We start from the raw sequence: 19,964 nt of genomic DNA on the forward strand, positions 1-19,964 counted from the left end.
CCAGGAGCTTAGAGAACCAATACTGCAATACTTCCCAAGATGCATATAAACCACAGCAATTGTTAATATTTCCATGCTTACATCCATTGTTATAATTGGTCAGATATAGCTGTATAAGAGGAAAAACCTCAACAAAACAATAAAAGGTGATGGTGGGATAGTGTTTGAATTATTTCCAAAGTTTTCTTTTATGTAGACAGAGGATATCCCAGAAGCTCTTCTTTCCTAGATGCAAGACCTTCTTCAAGGAGAACTTCCAAAACCAGCTAAAGTAAAAAATAATCCCAAGACATCTCCAGATTCAAATACCATGCAACCAAAGGACCAACCCAAACATTAAAATCCATATTTAGGACCAAGCCAATACCTTATCTATTAAATTGATGAAACCAATGAATAGAACCTTCAGTAAACAACAAATAAGCTTTTGTGTTTGCTTTAAAAAAAAATAACCAGTCATAGTTACCTAATAGAGAAAGACACTGCAGCCTTCAGAGATGTATCACAGAGGTTCTTGGTGCTGATACAGAGCCTTAGGTAATGGTTACAAGAGCTATGTTGAACAGGAAAGCAAAAGGGTTTTTTTTCCCAAAATTAGAAATATACAATTTCCAAAAATGGGAGCAAAAGACAAAAGGTAATGAAAAATACTGCTGAAGAAATGTTTAATTAAAAAAATCAGGAATTCAACAGTGCCTAAATCTTTATTTTTCATAACCTACATATTTTTTTTTCAAATTAGACAGTTTTACATTTTTATGACACAAAAGGAAACTTAAATTACTGATAGTTTACATGTAAGCTTGATTCCAGTCTTAATGGAAGAAGAACAAAAACAAAAACCCTCAAAAAGGCTCCCATATTACACTTCTATTTCATGAATTGGCAGCTGTTAGGTCTCCTTAGAATTCTTGGATTGTCTGCTGCTATTAGTGTAATAGGTTACGAAGCACAAAACCCCTACCTGTAGCTGAAGGAGATACACAGAGATAGGTGTGCACCATTACAGTCAGCTGTTGCTCCTGATACACTGACCCACACTCCAACAATGGCCTTTCCATGCCAAGGGCTCAAGGCTTTGAAGGACAATGCAGCAACATAAAAAATTTGCCACTGCTCACACGTTTCTAAGTGACAGAGTCACAGGGTGGGACTGATCTGAAATTACATTCAGTTTTGAAAGCAACCTTTTTTCTAAAATTCCTGGAAGAACCTCAGATCCCATTTTGACTTGTTTTCAAAATGAAAAGCATCACCACACAGTTCTAACAGGATAAAATGCCAATTTTAATTACTGGATCCCTGAACCTTGAGCTCAGATACTGCTTTTGGGAGATTTTTAATTTTAAAAGCTATGTTTTAATCCCTCTCTGTATCATAGCAACAGTCTGCATGCAACTTCACAACTCTACTCTGAAAACTCCATTTTGTCACTGAGTGGGGGGAGGAATAAATCTCAAAGCAAAATACAGTAAGGAGAAGTTGTATTGTATATTACACAGCAATTTGGCGTGTCACTTTTTTTAAAAAAAAGCTATAAAACCACATCAGAGGAAGGTTTAAACTTTAGATGCAACAGACTGTTGCTGGGTAAGCAGTAATTACAGTGTATTGACCTATCACAAATGGCAGCAGAATACATTAGAACAGCACAACACATCCCACTGGTCTCAACAGATCACCTCGGGTACCGGCTGAGCACCAGGACGAGCCGCTCACAGCCGCTGGAAGGGACCACTTGCCACTGTTTGCAGCTGGTAAAGCCTTTCACTTGCAGCAGACAAACAAAATGAATCATACAGCTGGCCTAAACCATACACAAATCTAGCTACCGCTTTCACTGCCGCTGGGGAAAGGAGAAGGGGATAAAAAAGTCCAATGACAGAAGTAGTTGAGCAGTTTTGGTGGTGGTGTCAGGGTCCTATCTCCTCCCACAGCATTCACAAAGTGCGCTTTGGAAACAGGAAAAATCAACAGTCTCCACATGCCCTATTTTGACCAATTCTGCAGCATACAAGAGGCTGGATTTACAATGCCAACTAGTTACCAATTGATGCTTTTAATAGGAAATTTATCAGGAGTCAACTTCTGTAGTTACTTTACAGTTCTATGAACCATGCATTGATACTCTTGAAAGCAGACAAGTAAGCTTCAATGTATATTTTTGCAGCAGTCAAGTTTTTCCCCAATTAGACTTGATTTTTATTAATGACTTAAAAATTACAGTTTGACTGCTGAAATTCATTATTTACATTGCAGAACACTTCTGAATTGGTTAAATTGTTTGGTTTTAAAGGGACTTTAGGAAAATATTTGAGGGCTTTCAAATAAGATTTTCGTTCCATTTCCCTTTTGCAGTGAAGAGGCAGAGTCAGTTCAACACACCAGAATAAAATAAGAAAAAGAAAAAACAACAAATTAAAGTAATATTCAAACCACAACATTTAGTTTATCTACATCCAGCTCAACAGCAACATTTATAATATCAATAATTTTTATCAGATTTTTTTCTTTAGGGTACCTTTTTATATGTTCTGATTATTTACAACTGTACAAGCAAAGCACACACTTCCAAGTGCACATATTTAATACAGTATTGACTATTTGCATTTACAGGTTTTTCAACAATCTGAAAAAGATCAACTGTTTAAGATCTTTAAGGTATATTACAAAAACTGCTGCTAGTTCCTGTACTACAGTATGTTTACCCAGTAAGACCAGTGACAATAGATACATACTGTAACTGAGTAATTCTGTATGCCATTCATGCTAACCCTCCATGGGGTCAGACCTCATTAACTCTAAACTGTCTTGTACAAAAGTTAAGGCAAAGTCATTTTCAAGTTTAAATAAAATTCAAGTCTTTAAATATTGGATGGAAATAATTCTTTAAAAAAAATCAGTTGTTTAAATAAACATTTTTGTGGAATAAACTGTACTGTCATAGTCAGCAGGAATGAGTTTTGTCTGAACTTCCTGCAGTTTAAACACTTAAAGAAAAGCTTTAGGCATTTTAAAACAAAAATAATTTATATTCAACTTTATTAGAAACTTGCTAATTTAGTGCATCCTTGTCCTTCAGAAAGCGCATCACTTCTAAAGTAAGTAAGTGTGAGAAACCTCATCCCACAGGTAAATATCAGGGATCTCTTCCTCCACCACACAAAACAAACACCATTATCTCACGTCTTGAAAAATTTAAATCCATATGCCAATGCTTGTAGTTACAGGAAGATGTCAACACAAGGCTGACTAAGATATGAACTCTTTCAAAGAGCACTTGGGGCAGAATTTTAAAAAAAAGTCTACACAGAGCACAGGGGTAACCAGAATATACAGCGCTGACTCAGTTAACTCCCTTACAAGCACAGGGAAGCTAAGGTTATCACAAGAAGGCTACTCTGCTTTCTCCTGATAACATCCACTAACAGGCTTCACCACCAAAGAAGCTCACAGACTTGATTCTTTCTATTCACAATGTGCTTTGTATTTGCAAATTATAACATCCGTTTTATTCTGGAGTGAGAAGATGGTTACTTGCTTGCAGTAAGTCAAAAAAGGAAATATTTCAGAAAGACTGCTATGGTGCCCTGTAGAATTCATTTTGTGTGTGCAAAACATCAAAAAAAGATTAAGTTTTTAAAAATGCTAGAAACAGCTACTCATTTAACCTAAAAGTGCAAGTTCATTTGCTGACACAGTACAGCAGCCCAATAAAAAAAAATCTTCAAGGTCACATACTAATTTGTAAAATATATCTACTTTCTTGCACTCTACACACTAGCTGCCGGTATCAGTCTTTTGGACACTAATTTAGATATGTACTTGCAGACCAGTTTATTAAAAATATTGCAGCAGCATGTTTCTGCTTAACAGTTTAGAAAAAACTCACTATACAGAGCTTGCACTCACACAGCCACAGAGAGGCTTAATAAAAAGTTGATTTTTTCTTAAAGACAAATATTTTACACCTTGGAAAAAAAATATCACACTAAGCTTCACCTCCAATTAAGCACCAATCTAAATGTAAGGTTTAGAACAACTATCCAGAAATACCCAGAAAAATAGAATGCTTGTTCAAGAGGGGGAAAAAGTATTTCACAAAAAAAATATCTTGCAGGCATTGTTACATGCCTTGTATCACTGCAAGCTCCTAACCAGCAACTCATTCTCAGGTATCTTAGTGGGAACATGGGTTTAATTTGTGGGAAACAGACCTCTTCTCAAATCCCTCCCAGGTGTTATTTTCACTGAGGAGATTTTGGAGGGGTACTCTGTTCTTTATTTAAGCGTTTGCCAACGGCTGGAGGGGACGATCTGCGTCCTGACTGTCTTCTCTGGTCTTTGGGTTGTCCAGGATGTGACTTTGCAGGAGGAGGTTCTCTGTTTTTCTCTATTGTTTCTGTGGGCTTTTTTTCTTCTTTCCCACATGCTACAGTGTTTGGCTTCTGTTCTTTCTGGGGTTGCAATGTAGGAGGATCTTTAGTTGTTCTCTGGCAAATTTCCGCATAACTAGGTTTTCGCAGTTCCTGGGAAATCAGAAACAAACAGGACAGAGTTAAACAAAGCATCCTGAGGAAAAAAAAATACTTTGATGAACAGAAAAGGGTGAAGTCCTTGTCCCAAAAGACTGCTGCACTTAAATATGCAGATGAGGGTTTTAGTATGAAGTTTACAAAAGCTGCATAGACAATAAAGCTGAAGAAAAGGTAAAACGTAAAATAGCCAGAAATGCCAGAAAAATGGGGTACTGGCATAGGGCAAAATACTTCCCTTTCAAACTCTAAATCAGCTAAAACACAATGAATGTTCTGGTTTCAATATCAACACATGTATTAATACTTCTATCTCAACGATACTACCAAGAAAAGGATTCAGATAAGGAGATCTCTTTTGCACTGTTAATTGCATAATTCTATCATGCAAGTAATCATGAAGCCCAATAAGCAAACTTAAAGCTGCTGGACAAATTCTAGGATGCTGGGCTCACATGATTAGGCAACACTGGGTAGCAATAAATATTCTGTTAAATGCAAACTGGATCATTAAGAAAAATGAATAATAAGGTCACTTACTATGGCAGCCCCATTGACTTGTACAGATTTACATGCAGTACTCAGAGTGGAAGAAGAAAGTCTTTCTGTACTCTGTGTCTCTCTCTGCTGTTTATCCACAACTTTGGGGTCCCTGTAATCATCCGGCAGAAAGCAAGGCTCATGAAAAGTGAAACTTCAGGATAGATGAATGGTTTAATAATATGTCTAAAAAGTTTTGAGTATGATTGCAAGTAGTTATAAAAAGCTATAATTTGCTTAGCACATGATGACTAGCACTGCATTCAAAAATGCTATCAAAAATAGAAAAAATATATTCCTGTGCAGTGTGACACTACCTCTAATTTGTCATGTTCTAATAGCATTTAGTTACTCAGCTATTTGATTTGCAGGTTCCAAATAAACTGTTACCAAAAAACTTTTTTTATGGTATGGACATCACTACTGCCCACAGGGCCATGGGTTTACTCTCTCTGTTTCAAAGCTATCTAAATACAAGACAGTAAGATATTCATTAAACTTCTTCTACTCACAGAAACTAAACCACAACACTAAATTGTCTTCTGCTAAATGACTATTATGACTGAATCACTATTATGATATTGTTCAGAAATTAAGCTTTATTGCCTTTACTACAACAAAATATTACTTCTTTCATTGATTAAGATTTTAATAGCTATTTACATTGTTCTGCTTGATGAAAGAAAATGCAAATGTGATTCAGAGCAGAATAATTATACCCATATAATCAAGTGCTTACTCAGTAGGCTGGGGTGGCGAAGGAGACCTTTCAAAGGTCCTGGGCAATGTAGAAGAAACTGGTAACGGCTCTCGAGGAATTCCTGATGGAATAGTGTTTGTACTTGCATCCACATTAATGTTCTGAAGGAGGAAAAAAGGCACAGAAAGACAGTCAAAATATCCAGTTAACATGGTTTGCCTGAAAAGTACCACAACCAGGAAACAGTTCATAATTTGATTTATACTGGTAAATTGACTATAGGAAGGTACAAAAGGAGCCAATATATATATATATCATAATGAATATGTTATTTTTTCCTTTACATTTATTTAGAAACACAGACAGATGTGGTTATTTCCAAAGAAGTCAGAAGCTTCAGGTCCCTTTGGGACATATCTGAATGACAAAATCACTTTGAATCATTAAGGTTAGAGAAGACCTTTAATCAATCATCACCTTGTCAACTAGACCATAGTACTAAGTGCCACATCTGGTCATTCCTTGAACACTTCCTAGGGTGGTGATTTCATCTCTTCTCTGGGCAGCATGCTCCAACACTTCACTTGCCTTTCAGTAAAAAAAAAAAAAAATTTCCTGACTTTCAACCTAAACCTCCCCTGGCACAGCTTGAGGCCATTTCCTCTTGTCCTGTCACTGGTTGCCTAGGAAAAGAGACCAATCCCCACCTGACTATAACCTCTGTTCAGGCAGTTGTAGGGAGTGATAAGGTCTCCCCTGAGCCTCCTTTCCTCCAGGATACACAACCCCAGTTCCCTCAGCTGTTCCTCATAACTTGTGCTCCAGACCCTTCACCAGCTTTGCTGCTCTTCTCTGGACATGCTCCAGCACCTCAACATCCTTCTTGTATTGGGGGGCCCAAAACTGAACACAGCATTCCAGGTGCAGCCTCACCAGTGCCCAGGACAGGGTGACAATCACTGCCCTGGTCCTGCTGGCCACACTATTGCGGATCAAAGCCAGGATGCCTTTGGCTTTCTTGGCCACCTGGGCACACCTGGCTCATGTTCAGCTGCTGTCAGCCAGCACCCCCAGGTCCCTTCACACAAGGCCACTTTCCAGCCATGCTCTCCCCAGCCTGTAGTGCTGCCTGGTGTTGTTGTGACCCAGATGCAGGATGCAGCACTTGGTCTTATTGAACCTCACACAACTGGCCTTGGCCCATCAATCCAGCCTGTCCAGACTCCTCTGCAGACCTTTCCCTTCCCGCCCTCCAGCACATCAACACTCCTGCCCAACTTAGTGCTGTTTGTGAACTTACTGAGGGTGCCCTCGATCCTCTTATCCAGATGACTGATGAGGTTATTAAACCAGAGTGGTCTCAGTGCCGAGCCCTGGGGAATATCACTAGTAACTGGACTTCTTTCCACCTGGAAATTTTACACCTGCTGGTGACAAAGCAGGCTTTGCACCTGTTCACATAACCACAGGCAGCCTATGAAGACAAAAGTCTCCTAATGCTGTGCACTAAGAACTGTCTTCTTCAAAGCCCTAATTCTGTATCATCCCAATATAATGATCTGCTACCAAGCAAAGGCTTTTTCCATAGCCCTGAAAAGATTCTGCTCGTGCCAAGTGATACTGTGCTTCCAGATAAATGCCAAAGAGGTTCAAGACACATACATTAATTTAAATTGTCACAAAATAAGAAAAGACAACTCTGTATCCTGAAAAACATATATCTCGCATTTATAACCATTCTGTTTGTTTTAAAGGGTGCTATGTTCTTTGTATTGCTTCTGACCTGTCTCATTCTAAAAACTCCAAACCACCCCAAAGAGATTCTGGTATGCAGAAGGGGAAGCAATGGGAGAACACAAGCTCAGAAGGAACAAGATAACCCTCATTTTCCCCCAGCCAAGTCACCATTCAAAAGGGGATAAACCCTAAGACTCCTATGGTCACTGCTAAAAAGGAAAATGGTATTTGATGGCACTGTTTTAAAATCAGGCAGCATAGATTACTGCAGTAGATATAAGCCTAGTTTGATTCAAAGTAAAAGACTGCAAAAGGTGGATGTTTAGAAATAACAGAACAGCTTTTATAGTTTTATTCAATGTAATAGTGTGTGCAAAGGCTTGAAATTGCAAGCTGCAGAGCATTCTGACCTAAGTGCATCAGAACTTGTAGGTACATGGTTAAATGTGAACAGCTTCAAGTCAAGCAGACATGCAAGACCTTTTCCTTGCCAAAACACTCAGCCCTTGATCTGACAGTGCTGCACTTCCTAGTTACAAAACGTGGGATGATTATTACCTGCCATTCCTCAGAGCTACATCTAGAAAAGCATCACTAAGCAAAGAGCCTAAAGATATGATGCTTGCATAACAACTGCTGGAAACGATAGACCTTTAGTCCCCTCAGCTTCTGTACACTGGACTTGCCCATCTGTATGAAACAAGAGAAGCACTGTGTAGCTCTACTTCAGTGCTTTGTAACACCACATCAAGTGACATGAAAAAACATTGAGATCAAGGTGAAAAGCAGCCTGTATACATTGGCAAGATCGATGTTAGCTCAAACAGCTTTGTAGAACACAATTGCTCTTTGGAGCCAGCTGCTGTTATCTTACTCTTTACTTAAAAGCCAACAAGGAAAGGTAGCATAATCCCTTTTTTCCACACAATGGTACAGAGTAACTCCTGTACACTGGAAAATGAAACTGGTAAATTGAAGGATGATTTTTAATGTGACAGTGCACTGCAAGTATCATAAAGCCTCAGTGCCTGACTGATATGAAGACTGCCTCTATAGGAGAGAAGTCTTAAGTTCTTTACCACAAGTACAAATCAAGTACTAGATCTGTAATGGGGGAACAAAGGGTTTTCAGCTGCAGCATTAAAAGCAAGTGCTGGAATTGTATTTAAAACCTAAAATACAATGGTCAAAAACTACTTCATAAGTAACAGAGGTAAAATACTTCATAATTAATAGATCTTAGCCAAGAACAGGCTACCATCTGTAGTAGTGGCTGACAGTAAGTTAAACACTGCTCTTACCATGGCTCTGAACTGCACATTCCCCCTAAATGCAATCCTGGAACACAGCGGCCCCTCCTACCACTTGCAGGAGACAGAGTAGATGGCTTGTCTGTACAGTCACTGCCTTGGGTGCAGGCTGCCCTGCTGCCTCCCCCTTTCTTTACCAACCCCTGACACATGGGCACCAAAGAAAACATTCTAAACCCAGCTTATTGCAGGAGAAGACACCAGAGATTGTGGTGGTTCACCATGTCACTTTGCACTGCTAATCCAGGGCTTAACTTCTTCAGTTGTGGTACAGCTAGAAAAACACAAGCTAAATTTGAGCTATCAAAAAAAGCCAACACAGACTTTCATAGCCCAGAACGTTCCACAGTGCAGAGGGTTAAGTGAGTCTTGCTGGAGGAGAACATACTGTCACTCACAGATGGCATGGAAGAGACAGTTCTAAGAATGAAATCTATGAAAAGCTGCTGAACATTAATTTTCAACTGCATCTCTACTACATCTATACAGCAGTGTTTGCCAAGTTATTCCAGTGTATTTTTATCTTTCTGAGCAATTTGACAAGGCAACACTGGGATCCAGCTGGTTTTGGTGGCAGTTCTTGTTCCAGCTATGATGCCTAGTGTATTGAGATTATGTAGGCGGCTTCTTTATTTTGGTGCTTAGAAGTTTGTCTCTGTCACTTTAAAGCGTTTTATATATAACGCAGAAGTCTTACTTTCAAGCAGGAGGGAAAACATATCACATACTTTTCACCTGAGTCTATCAAAAGCCTGAGGCAGTTATGTACAGCAAAGAGCATATTTTCTAATCTCTGCTGTTAACATCTACTTATTAAACTGGTGCCCATATTCCCCACCATTTCAAAGAGAACATCCAACAAATTCTAAGATATAAGTGAAGAAGGCAGTAGCACATCATTTGACAGCTGTTTTTTAAGAACATTTCTTACATCCCATGTAAACCCACAAGTTTTTCCATGTATAAACCAAATAAAAAAACAAGAGGTATGAAATTCTTTGTTTTCCCAACAAAAATGAACATCCACTACTCACTCTTTCTTTTGACGTTCCTATTACCACACTGGACAGTCTGTTTTCAAACAGGTCTTCAGTCTTTAAATTGCCAGCAGCCCCGGGCAATGGAGGAAAGCTAGATAAACCCAATTCAAAGCTGGGAGATGGAGGTTTTGGGGGTGGTGGAGACTGTGTTTGGCCTCTCTGGAATAGAAATAACATGTTGGGGTTACTGCACTAGATGACAGAAAAGATATGTACCTCTAAACTGTATTTTGCACTTGATTTGTATCAGCAAACGCCTGGAGAAGGCTCCCCCATCTCATCTCCCAAAAAACCCACAGAGTACCGAGGAATAGATGCTTTCATTTTCCACTGTTGCTGTTAACATATTTAATTATTATTTCAATGTCATGGTATATGCATCAGCTTTAGGGGCACTGGCATAGTAAGAAGTTTTCTCACTGACTCTTCCTTGAGGACAGACACACTGACACAGGAAGGAAAACAGACTGGATTATGTATCATGATATGGTGAAAATACAATGCCCATTTATGTACAGTTAGTAACATCCTAAACAAAAAGACAGAAGTCAACAAGATTATTTTCAGATATATCAAGAAAGGGCAAGACAGCATGCCTTGTATGTAGTACAGGCAATAACAATTTATAGCTAATTAGTATTAATCTATATTGTCACTGTGTAAAAATAGAAAGGAAAGTGTCAGAACTATTTTTGAAACAGAAACTTTCTAACTAAATCTAAGAAGAAAACCAATGTCTCAAGCATAAAACAACATCTGTGTGCTAAATGCAACTATTTTGCATACAGAGAGCAGTTCAGGAGTTAAAATTATCACAGTTTAAGATCACTTGTGAGAACTGCTGGTAAGGATTTGTAAGTTATATTATATTTACACAGGAAAAATAAAACTCCTTTGTAATATGTTGTAACTGAAGTTACCAATTAACTTCACCTACATCATGTAAACAAAGAAGTTTTTCTTCAAAGAAGTGTTTCTTGACTGTGCTGAGGCCTGTGCTAAAATGATCTCTGCTGCAAAATACCAAATGCAAATCAATCTTTGAAACAGTTCCTATTTTGAAAAGGAAAATATGAGTATATAGTCAAGATGGTGTGAATGTGAGAACAATGCTTCTGAACAAAAAGAACAACAGATGTAAGACGATTTTGAGGTCTTTTCACAAGCTACATGTAATGTCCAAAGAATTATGTGTCAAGAGGAAAGTAGGGAAAGAAAAAATACATAAGCAAGAACAACTGCAACTCCAAGCACTGCTACTGACCCTGCATTACCCCCTAGAAGAATGCTACAGTAATGGAGACTGCAAATCTCCAAAATTGAAGTCAGATGATCTGTCAAAGGTCAGGGAGAGAGACTACACTAATCCAGCTCAAACTGCAAGAGGAACAACTCAAAATTTTAAAAGTCATTCTTCAAATCACAGGACTTGCTCTTCTTAAAGGGGACTGCAGTTCTGCAATAGCAAATGCTTTTATGTTACATTTTAAGTGAGCCAGTTGAATACTAAAATCCTCAAAATATTAAGGGTGGCATTAACATCTAAAATTAGCAGGAAGAGGGAGGATTTCAATGAATTTTAAGCTAACTGCACAAAATTTCTCAAGTTAACTTCTTGTAGGTTCAGTACTTGGCTTATGTCTATAGCCTCAGAAACAATCTGATCAGTAAGTTTCATGCTCTTTTTTCATGCAAACGTTCATACAACTCTATACCTTTTCATTTAAAAAGAAAAATCTCCTAAAGAAGTCACTACTCCATTCATAAATATTGGTTTTAGTGGTGTCCTGTGTACACTAATTGCTACAGCATTACACAAGAAATAGGATACTGGATTCAGTTATTTCCACAGTCTAAAGGGGGAAAACTTTAATCTTTTGGTTCCAAGTACACTTCCTTGCAGTTGTGGGTGTGCTGCAGCTCTCACCTCTGCTCAAGATGCAGCACTGGACACTACAGACTAAAGATTCTTGGCCCAGAAGAGACTGGAAGGAACGCCTCTGCACAGGCAGCATTTATAGCCTGGTGCTGACAGAAGGGAACTGTGGGTCTCCAAAGAAGTCACATCTACCAGTTTTTACATTCAAAGTTCAAATAATCTTTGCAGTCAGCTCTGTCAGAAGTGCTGCTCTGCTCAGGAAGGAGTCCAAGGTAATCCTTTCACTCCAGTCACTCATACCTAACCTGTACCACTTCCTTGTTTTAAATACAGAAGAAAGTTAATAGGAAAACATCACTCTAAAAACTCAAGCAGCTTTGAAAGGGCAAAAGGAAGAAGTACTGGGAATTCTACATGCAATCTGGTCTCACTGCCTCTGGGAAACTTTTAGTTCTCTGATGAGAACTAAAAGCAATCAAAAGGAAGGAATCACTTGCTAAACTTTCCTGCTCCTTTATCTAAGTTCACTTGGGCCACTCAACAGCAGGAGCCACAAACACATAAATGCTGCAATTCCAAACCTTTAGGAAAGTGTTATGGCTCATGCAGTAGTGTTGCTTTAAAATTGTACCATGAATAAGGAAATAACCTGGTTCAGCTTTATGAATATGCCATGTGTGGCAAAAATGAATTGCAAGGAAACGACTGGTTTATCACACCAAACCTTAAATCCCTCAAAACCATGTTTTTTCTCATCTATACTTAGTGCAGCCTTTTCAAGTATCAAGTCTACTTTAGTATTAACCTTGAATTTCAGTTTCCCAAAACCACAGTATTGTAATAGTGGTAGCATACCCTTACCTGGTGGCACTTGAAGAGGCATTTAAGGAAATGAACTGACCACTTCATAATAAATATTTTTGCTACACATTATGCCACAAGGATCTATATAATGTTCTTCACTGTCACCATGACTGATAATGAAGTATCAAGTGTTTTGAACTTCAGCTGTTTAGCTATTCCTGAATGTGAACACTGGCATGGTGACAAAAACTGAGATGGAAATTTTCTGCTACTGCAAGAGTAATTTTAACTTTTCCCTGACTTCTGCATTAATGGAAAATTTTCTCTGATACCCAAATGCAGTAAACTCACATGACTAATGAGCTGTTGCCTTTAATCAACTGTGATGTACAACTGCTTCTGCAGTAACTTATGTCACCTGCTACTCCACATAATATCCACACTCTTGCCTTGTTACTCTATTAGAGACAAATAAGATCATGAACACTCACTGTAAACTTGTCCTCCCTTTTCTTTCGGTAGCCATAGGAGTTTTTCCTAAGGGAAAGAATGAAGATATGAGAACCTTGCCTATAAATGGATGGAAAGCAGTTAATGAAAACAGGAGAAATCAATTCCAATTGCTATGTCATCCATCTTCATTCTACACAGGTTATTAAGAAATGTTTTAGGGAAAAAATCCTAGAAGCTGTCCTTAAAATAAAAGTATACATCTTATGCAAGTCATTGTAAGAATACACTGGTTACAAGTAATTCCTGTGCTAAAAGCATCTCAGTAGAGATTACTTATAAGGGTTAGACAAAATGCTACAGTATCTAAATAAGGGGTCAGGAACTTTTGTATACCAGTGTAACTTCTCAAATACAGCTAACTATTTTCAATCCAGGTAAGGCTCCTTCAAAACATTTTCAGGACTTTGCCCCCAGCCCTTCTTCAGATAAAACCCCTCCAAGCAGCACTGTAAAATTTGCAGAGCATTCTAATTCAGTATCAATATATTTTCTAAGTTAGTTTGACTTTTATTATTCTAATTGTATTCAATACTGAAACATCAAAATATAATTTTAAGTACTGACTATTCCTGTCCATTTTTGAACAATCTTGTTTCCTGAGTTCTTAATCATACTTTCATCTATTAGTTATAATACAATTTGGTAAATTAGATTTAGAAAAGTATTTCAACCCTCGCACAAAATACCCATTTAATTTTGCAATGATACAAGTCTGAAATAGGATCATCTGCAAAACACTTATCTTCCAATTCAGTAAGTCACTCAAAATGTGATTTACTTGCAGTCATAAATATGGCCATTATCAAAGCTGCACAATATTTTTATGAAGCACTTATTAGAACTGTATTTATAAATATGCCAGTTTTCAGCTCCTCAGGTAGTTGGCTGTGGTTTTTGTTTGGTTGCTTTTAAAACAACATAACAATAGTTTCCTTAGTTGCCTGTAGCAGTTTTTCCTCCCTCTACACCAATCCATCATCTTTGCTGTGTGTATGTCCAGTTTGGTCAAAATTCTGATGCTTCAACTGAAAAAGTGAAGGATGAGCACTGCTAATACACATTCAGGTGTACAATCTACAAAACTGAACAATGGAATTGGGCAGAACTCCTTCAATAAAAGTCAAACAAATAATACACAAAAACTTTCTTGCACCAGATGAAGAAAGGATAGAGGATTAGATATTAGATCTAAATTGTTCATCAGTTGGCAATAATAATTTTCATCTGGTACAAAAGTATCCAAGTCTGCTTTGCCTTTGTTCAGTATTTAACACTTTCTGTGACGTACTTGGCAAGATTTTAGGTTTGAGGAGAGTCTGAGTTTAAAGCAGCATTGAGAACCGTAACAATACCACACCTCTACTAAACAGAGCAGTTTAGAAGCAGCAATACTTGGCTGTTCAGAGGACAACTACGGAGCACACTCACCTTCCTCTCCCTAATCCAGGGGACGAGTCAACGCTGGTCTGTTCCATCCGCCCAGTTCCCACTTCCCTCTTGGTGTAACTGGTGGTCGCACTCTGCACCCGTGTCCTGCTTTGTCCCGGCTGCCGCGTCTGTGGACTCCTGACGCCATTGATTAAACGATCAGCAGAAAAGTTGAATATTGTAGGACTGTCTAGAAGCCCAGGTCCCCTTTCTGCACTGGGTATTGTATGTCGTATATGTGACTTGCTAGGATTCCTATAAATTCAAAAGTCATTTCAACATACACACACTACCAGAGATCTTCTGAGGCCTAAGCCTGTTCACAGAATTCAGAAGAAGCAAGATCTTCAGTCCTTTATCACTTATTTCATTTATAAGAATGATCAATATTCATTGTAACAGGCCATGTGAATTATCAAAATTAATCTTTTCCCTCTCTGTTTTCAACTAGACCTTTACTATATGAGTAATCTTGCTGATGACATGTCATCTCAGAATATTTCAGCTTATTACCCTAAATCACGGAACAGACAAGTTCTCGGCTTTCAGATTGTCCATTTACATCTCGAAACACTACATCCATTAACATCAGGAGCACCATCTGCCCCTTTGGCCTCACCTTTGGCACCAGATTCAGTTTCACATGTATTCTCAAGTTAGCTGGTGTTACTAAAATAAACAGATGAAAATCCCATGTGCCAGATAATAAACAGTATTGTTAAAAGATAGATGAACTTGCCTGTTCCTGGGAGGATATTGTCTGAGTGTTGTCAGTGGAGAAGCAGCAGGCTTGAAGGTTGGAGATGTGAATCCATTGATAAATCCAGTATTTGGAAATGGTGTTACCTAAAAAAAATGTCTTGCATGCTTATCATTATAAACAAACTGAGTATTACTTTTCTTAACCCCATATTTTATGTCATTCTGTGCAGGACAGTACTCAAAAGATTGTCTCAAACAGCAACAGAGCATCTGTCTACTGCCTTGTAGCTAACTTACAAAATTTCTGAAAAAACCCCAAGCTTCTGTTTTTCTGAGAAGTTAGTCACTCCACATATTCAACTTATGATAGTTCAAGATTGAAAAACATCAAACCAAAATTCTTGGCTGTAAGTTAAACAGCTCTCCTCCTATTTCACACCATACCACTCCTGACTTTGGAGTACCAAGACACTTTGTCAGAGCCTCTAATCTACATGGCCTGTAACTGTTTCTCTTATAATTGTATGTGAATACCTTCCTTAAAAAAACCCAACAACTTCCTTTTAGTTCCTCATTCTACTTCCATGTGACATCTAAATAAAGCTTAGAGAATAAGTGGATGTTAAGCAGAACTCTGATGATTTTCAGATCTTATCACCTTATTCTACATGTGAAACACTGTCTTCTTGTCTGAAGAAGCAACATTAGCAAAACATTTTCTGGGGTGGATGCATATTAATGTCCTGTAGTAAAAAGATGCTTCAAAACAAACAAACAAACAAAAAAACCAACCAAACAAACAAAAAACCAAACAAAAACAAACAAAAAAACCCCATTCAAAGTAATTTCTCCAATCTCACTAGCATACTTTTGTGTTTTTATTTAAATGTGTGAGTTTCATTTAAGGAATGTTACTGTTAGCACCAGCAAATGCTTGCTTGTCTTTTCCTCCTGAAAATAACTACAATACAGAACAAAAACATTCTTTCTACAATCTATTAAGTGTTGAGAAACAGCTGGGATCAAGACCATTTGCTATAAAGGTACATTTAAGCTTGAAAAAGGTTTCTTGTGCAAGTTAAATCACTAATCAATGGAAAACAAAATTTAACACCAAAGTGTCATATCAAACTACTGCTAGCCTAATCTAGTATGCACGACAGCAAATGCTACCTCAGGCTTCACAAAAAGGCCATTAAAGAAGGCCTGTAACAAAGCTCCTTGAGGAACAAAGTTTCATCAAAATAATGCTTTGAAGTGCTTTCTGGTTTAAGAGTTACAACCTGAATGCTGCAAAATTCAATCAAAGCTAGTAAGCAACCACTGAAGCTGAAAAATGAGAAGACACTGAACATATCAGGGACCCTAGCAATATTCAACTCTTCTTTCTTATAATGATGTGTGATCCTTTTGGAGGAAAAAAAAAAATTCCCATTTTCCAATAATACCAAAAGCATCTTCACAGAAGTCAACTGGTTCAAATATACTTTCTTTTCTATTTCCTTTTTTATTTTTCCCCAAACAGGAAAAACTAGATCTTTTCTCAAATATGATTTAAGTACATGATGAAGAATGAGGTAGTTTTAGAATCCTGAGGACATGTATTGCCATATTCAAGTTTCAGAACAAAAATGGTATGCCCACACTACTGGGGTATTCAGTCTCAAATTAGAGATGAGATAAAGTAGAGTTTATGTTTGAAGCAGAATAACGAAACTTTGCTGTATTTTCACAAAAGTCTCTACATGCAAACTGCAACCCTGTCTCATGAAAATTATTGCTGTGTCATGGTTCCTCATGGTCCCTGTTCTCCTCAAATGATTTCTATTCAAATATAGCTCTCCCTACAAAAGAATCAAGAAACAACACGTTACAGTCACGTACATAAAATTCAGCTAACCAATGAAAATACACTACAGAACTGTGAAAAGCAAAGTACAGACAGTTGATTTCCTGTTTTGCTAAGAAAAGCTGGAGATCTTTAATGCTGGCAAACTCAAATCTCCCCCAAAGGCTAGGACTAGTAAGCTTTCTTGGATACAAAAAGTTACAGGTTAACATAAGGTAGATACACAGTATGCTGTGTTTGAACAGGCAGATTCACATTCATTGCTGCTTAACAAGACAGCTTTTTCCTGGAATAACACTGCTCACTGTGTTACCTTGTCTCCTCCACAGTTTTCATCCCCCCCCCCCCCGCCCCGAACAACTCCCCCTGCAAGGGCTCTGGTTCCCTTCCCTGTGTGTGAAGTGTTTAGCACACCAACTTTTTAATTAGCTATGGTTCAGTACAGAGGATGTTTGCTCAAGTTTGTTCAAGGACACTTTAATCCTCTGCCAAAGAAAACATCTAAAGAACTTGTAATTTTGAGCATGGCTCCCCTCTTTTTTTTTGAGCTACAAGTAAAGAGTCATCTCCAGAGGGGAGCAAGAGGCTCCAGATAGGAAACCTGAGCCTCCCAGTCATTACAGGAAACTCCACATATTTGTAGAGTAACAAAGGCAAACTAAAAGGGGCCAAGGTAACTCTGATGAGACTGTCACAATGCAGAAGACAGAAGAAGCATTGCAGGATATATAGATATCTCATTAGAGTATTTAAGGATTTATTGCTTCCACCACAGCTTCAAGCCTTACCAACAGCCCCTTTAAGAAAATAATTTAAAAAGCAATTTAAAAGTGATTTCTGTAATTAGCAAAAACAATTTTACTTTTCGTTGCCAAAAGAGGACAGAAGTCTATTGCACAGAAAATATTCTACTTTAAGAACATGCCAAACAGGGCAATTCAGCATGTTAACCTACAACCTAACTTCCTGCTAGAGGATCAAGATAACTTGGTATCTTGACAAGTCTTTATTAAAGAACTGCCTCAAAACCTAAAAGGTTTTAAGAAGAGAATCACACTCCAGTCTGAGATCAGACACAATTTTCAAATAATCCATTTTGTACACCATGGCAAGGATTTTGAAGGACTGTTGTTCAAGAAGAACTGGAATCTTAAACTCCTCTCTTCAGGATAGGTATGTTTGCTACACCTCAATAAGAAAATAGTATCAGCTTGGAAAAGAATACAACTGTTTCAGAATCAAGAGACTTACCAGTGAAGGGTCAAGGTAGCTGTGCGCGGCTGACCAGGTCTGTGGGCCAATTAAGCTGTACAGTGGGAAGTGCTGCTGGGGACTGTATACTGGAGGTATGTAAAAGGATGTTGTGTAGCGCTGCTGCGTGTAGAGGTTCATATCCAGAGGTCTATATCCATTCTTTGGCAAAAATGTGTTTATAGCTATTGCCTTTGCTTTTATCCTTGCCTGCAAAGGAGATTAGATTATTTATTACAGCAGTCTTTCAAATTATATAGGATGGTTGAAATTAGCAGCTCTCAAACTTTTACTGGACACTTATCAGTCACTGCTTTGTCCTTCAAGGACAGCAGGAACAGCTGAATGCTTCCCGGCTGCTGGGCTGGATATACCACTGCCAGAAATGAGGAAGAGGAAAGGTGAAGTCATATGTGCTACATTTCTAAACCCACCTCCTGCTGAAACAGCTGCTGAAATTGGACCACTTAAATTTATATTAGAAATCACAGTGAGCACCACCAGAACATACACACACACCCCACCCCTAACATCATAAGCCTCTATTTACCTTAATTGGTTTTCCTTGGAAAGTCTTCACTTCTTCTCTAAGGTATCTGTAAGCCTTTATAAAAAAGAAATTGTTAGATTTGTCAAATGTAATTTAAATGAAGGAAACTTAAGTTTTGACAGGCTAAGCCTAACAATAATTCTTGGAGTATCTGCTAATGTTACAGTATAGCAAACTCTCGTACATCATCTGCATTTAGCAACATTTAACTTATCATTAAGTGCTTCAGTAGCATTAAAACAAGACTTTAATGGTTATGATTGAAACATTTCAATGTGTCACTCAAAAAAGTCAACACTCTCAGTACAAAAAAAAATAATAACTTTAACCAGGAAGCCGGGATATGGAAAAAGACCAAAAAAAAAAAACCCAAACTCTTAAGTGTTATGTTTAATAGTTACTGAAAACTGGATACTACCTAAGGGAAAGCATTATTGTTTTTACATTGTGGGGTGTTTTTCTTTTTAAGTTGTTACACATTTGTAATACAGTTTACAACCTGTCAATTAACCCTCATGTCATCCTTATTTACTCTTACATTCTAATATGCTTCAAAAAACAGCATTACCTGCTGTGCATCAGCTTCCGATTCAAATGTGATGAACCAATTGTCATTATAGGCAAACTCACAGTTGATGAACTTAGGCAAATTGTCTCCTTTGAAAAGTGCTTCAACCTCCTGGGGAAAGTGGTTTGATAAGGAGGTGGGGAGGTGAGGGGGGAAGGATGGACAGAAGAAAACATCAATGTAAAATGCAAAATTCTGACACTCTGAGAAAGAAAGACAGAAAGCACTGTTGGGCTTACAAAACATAACAGAGTAGTTCAGAACACCTGCAGTAGTGTAAGCTCTCTCCAATCTTCCCACTGGAAGGAATTAAAACTAGCACTAAGGCCATACTGCAAGAGAGGTTTAGCGGGGAGCTATTTAGGCTAGAGAAAACATTTAAACTTGGTATCAAGTGCAGAAAGATGTCTATTTCTCCCCTGTCCCCAAAACCATGGAGCCACATGAAAACCTGTGCACATGGCATGGGACAGGAAAATCCTGCCTTTTCCACAGAAATCTGCAAGTAAGCTTTAACTCAAATGTCTACAGATTCATGTACTTGAAACAGGGCTTATG

General features: G+C 38.1%; 1 protein-coding gene across 5 annotated transcripts in view; it reads right to left on the bottom strand.

Moving 5' to 3' along the window:
- Positions 1-685: 685 nt before the first annotated feature.
- LARP4B (La ribonucleoprotein 4B) overlaps positions 686-19,964 on the bottom strand; it is a 56,002-nt gene continuing 36,723 nt past the window's right edge. For 2 of the 5 annotated variants that reach the window (XM_053999965.1, XM_053999956.1), the window contains exons 8-17: positions 19,407-19,517; positions 18,839-18,892; positions 18,289-18,498; positions 15,226-15,332; positions 14,487-14,741; positions 13,037-13,082; positions 9,857-10,021; positions 5,815-5,936; positions 5,076-5,187; positions 686-4,529 (exon numbers count right to left, since the gene is read on the bottom strand). In XM_053999965.1, the coding sequence (XP_053855940.1) occupies positions 4,248-4,529; positions 5,076-5,187; positions 5,815-5,936; positions 9,857-10,021; positions 13,037-13,082; positions 14,487-14,741; positions 15,226-15,332; positions 18,289-18,498; positions 18,839-18,892; positions 19,407-19,517 (1,464 nt within the window). In that variant the 3' untranslated portion in view covers positions 686-4,247. Of the gene's footprint in view, positions 4,530-5,075; positions 5,188-5,814; positions 5,937-6,252; positions 6,364-9,856; positions 10,022-13,036; positions 13,083-14,486; positions 14,742-15,225; positions 15,333-18,288; positions 18,499-18,838; positions 18,893-19,406; positions 19,518-19,964 lie in introns of those variants that run through there. The other 3 variants (XM_053999974.1, XM_053999982.1, XM_053999991.1) reach the window with 3 other exon arrangements.

Source organism: Vidua macroura, chromosome 1, assembly GCF_024509145.1.
Source record: "Vidua macroura isolate BioBank_ID:100142 chromosome 1, ASM2450914v1, whole genome shotgun sequence".
In the NCBI taxonomy this organism is placed as follows: Eukaryota; Metazoa; Chordata; class Aves; order Passeriformes; family Viduidae; genus Vidua; species Vidua macroura.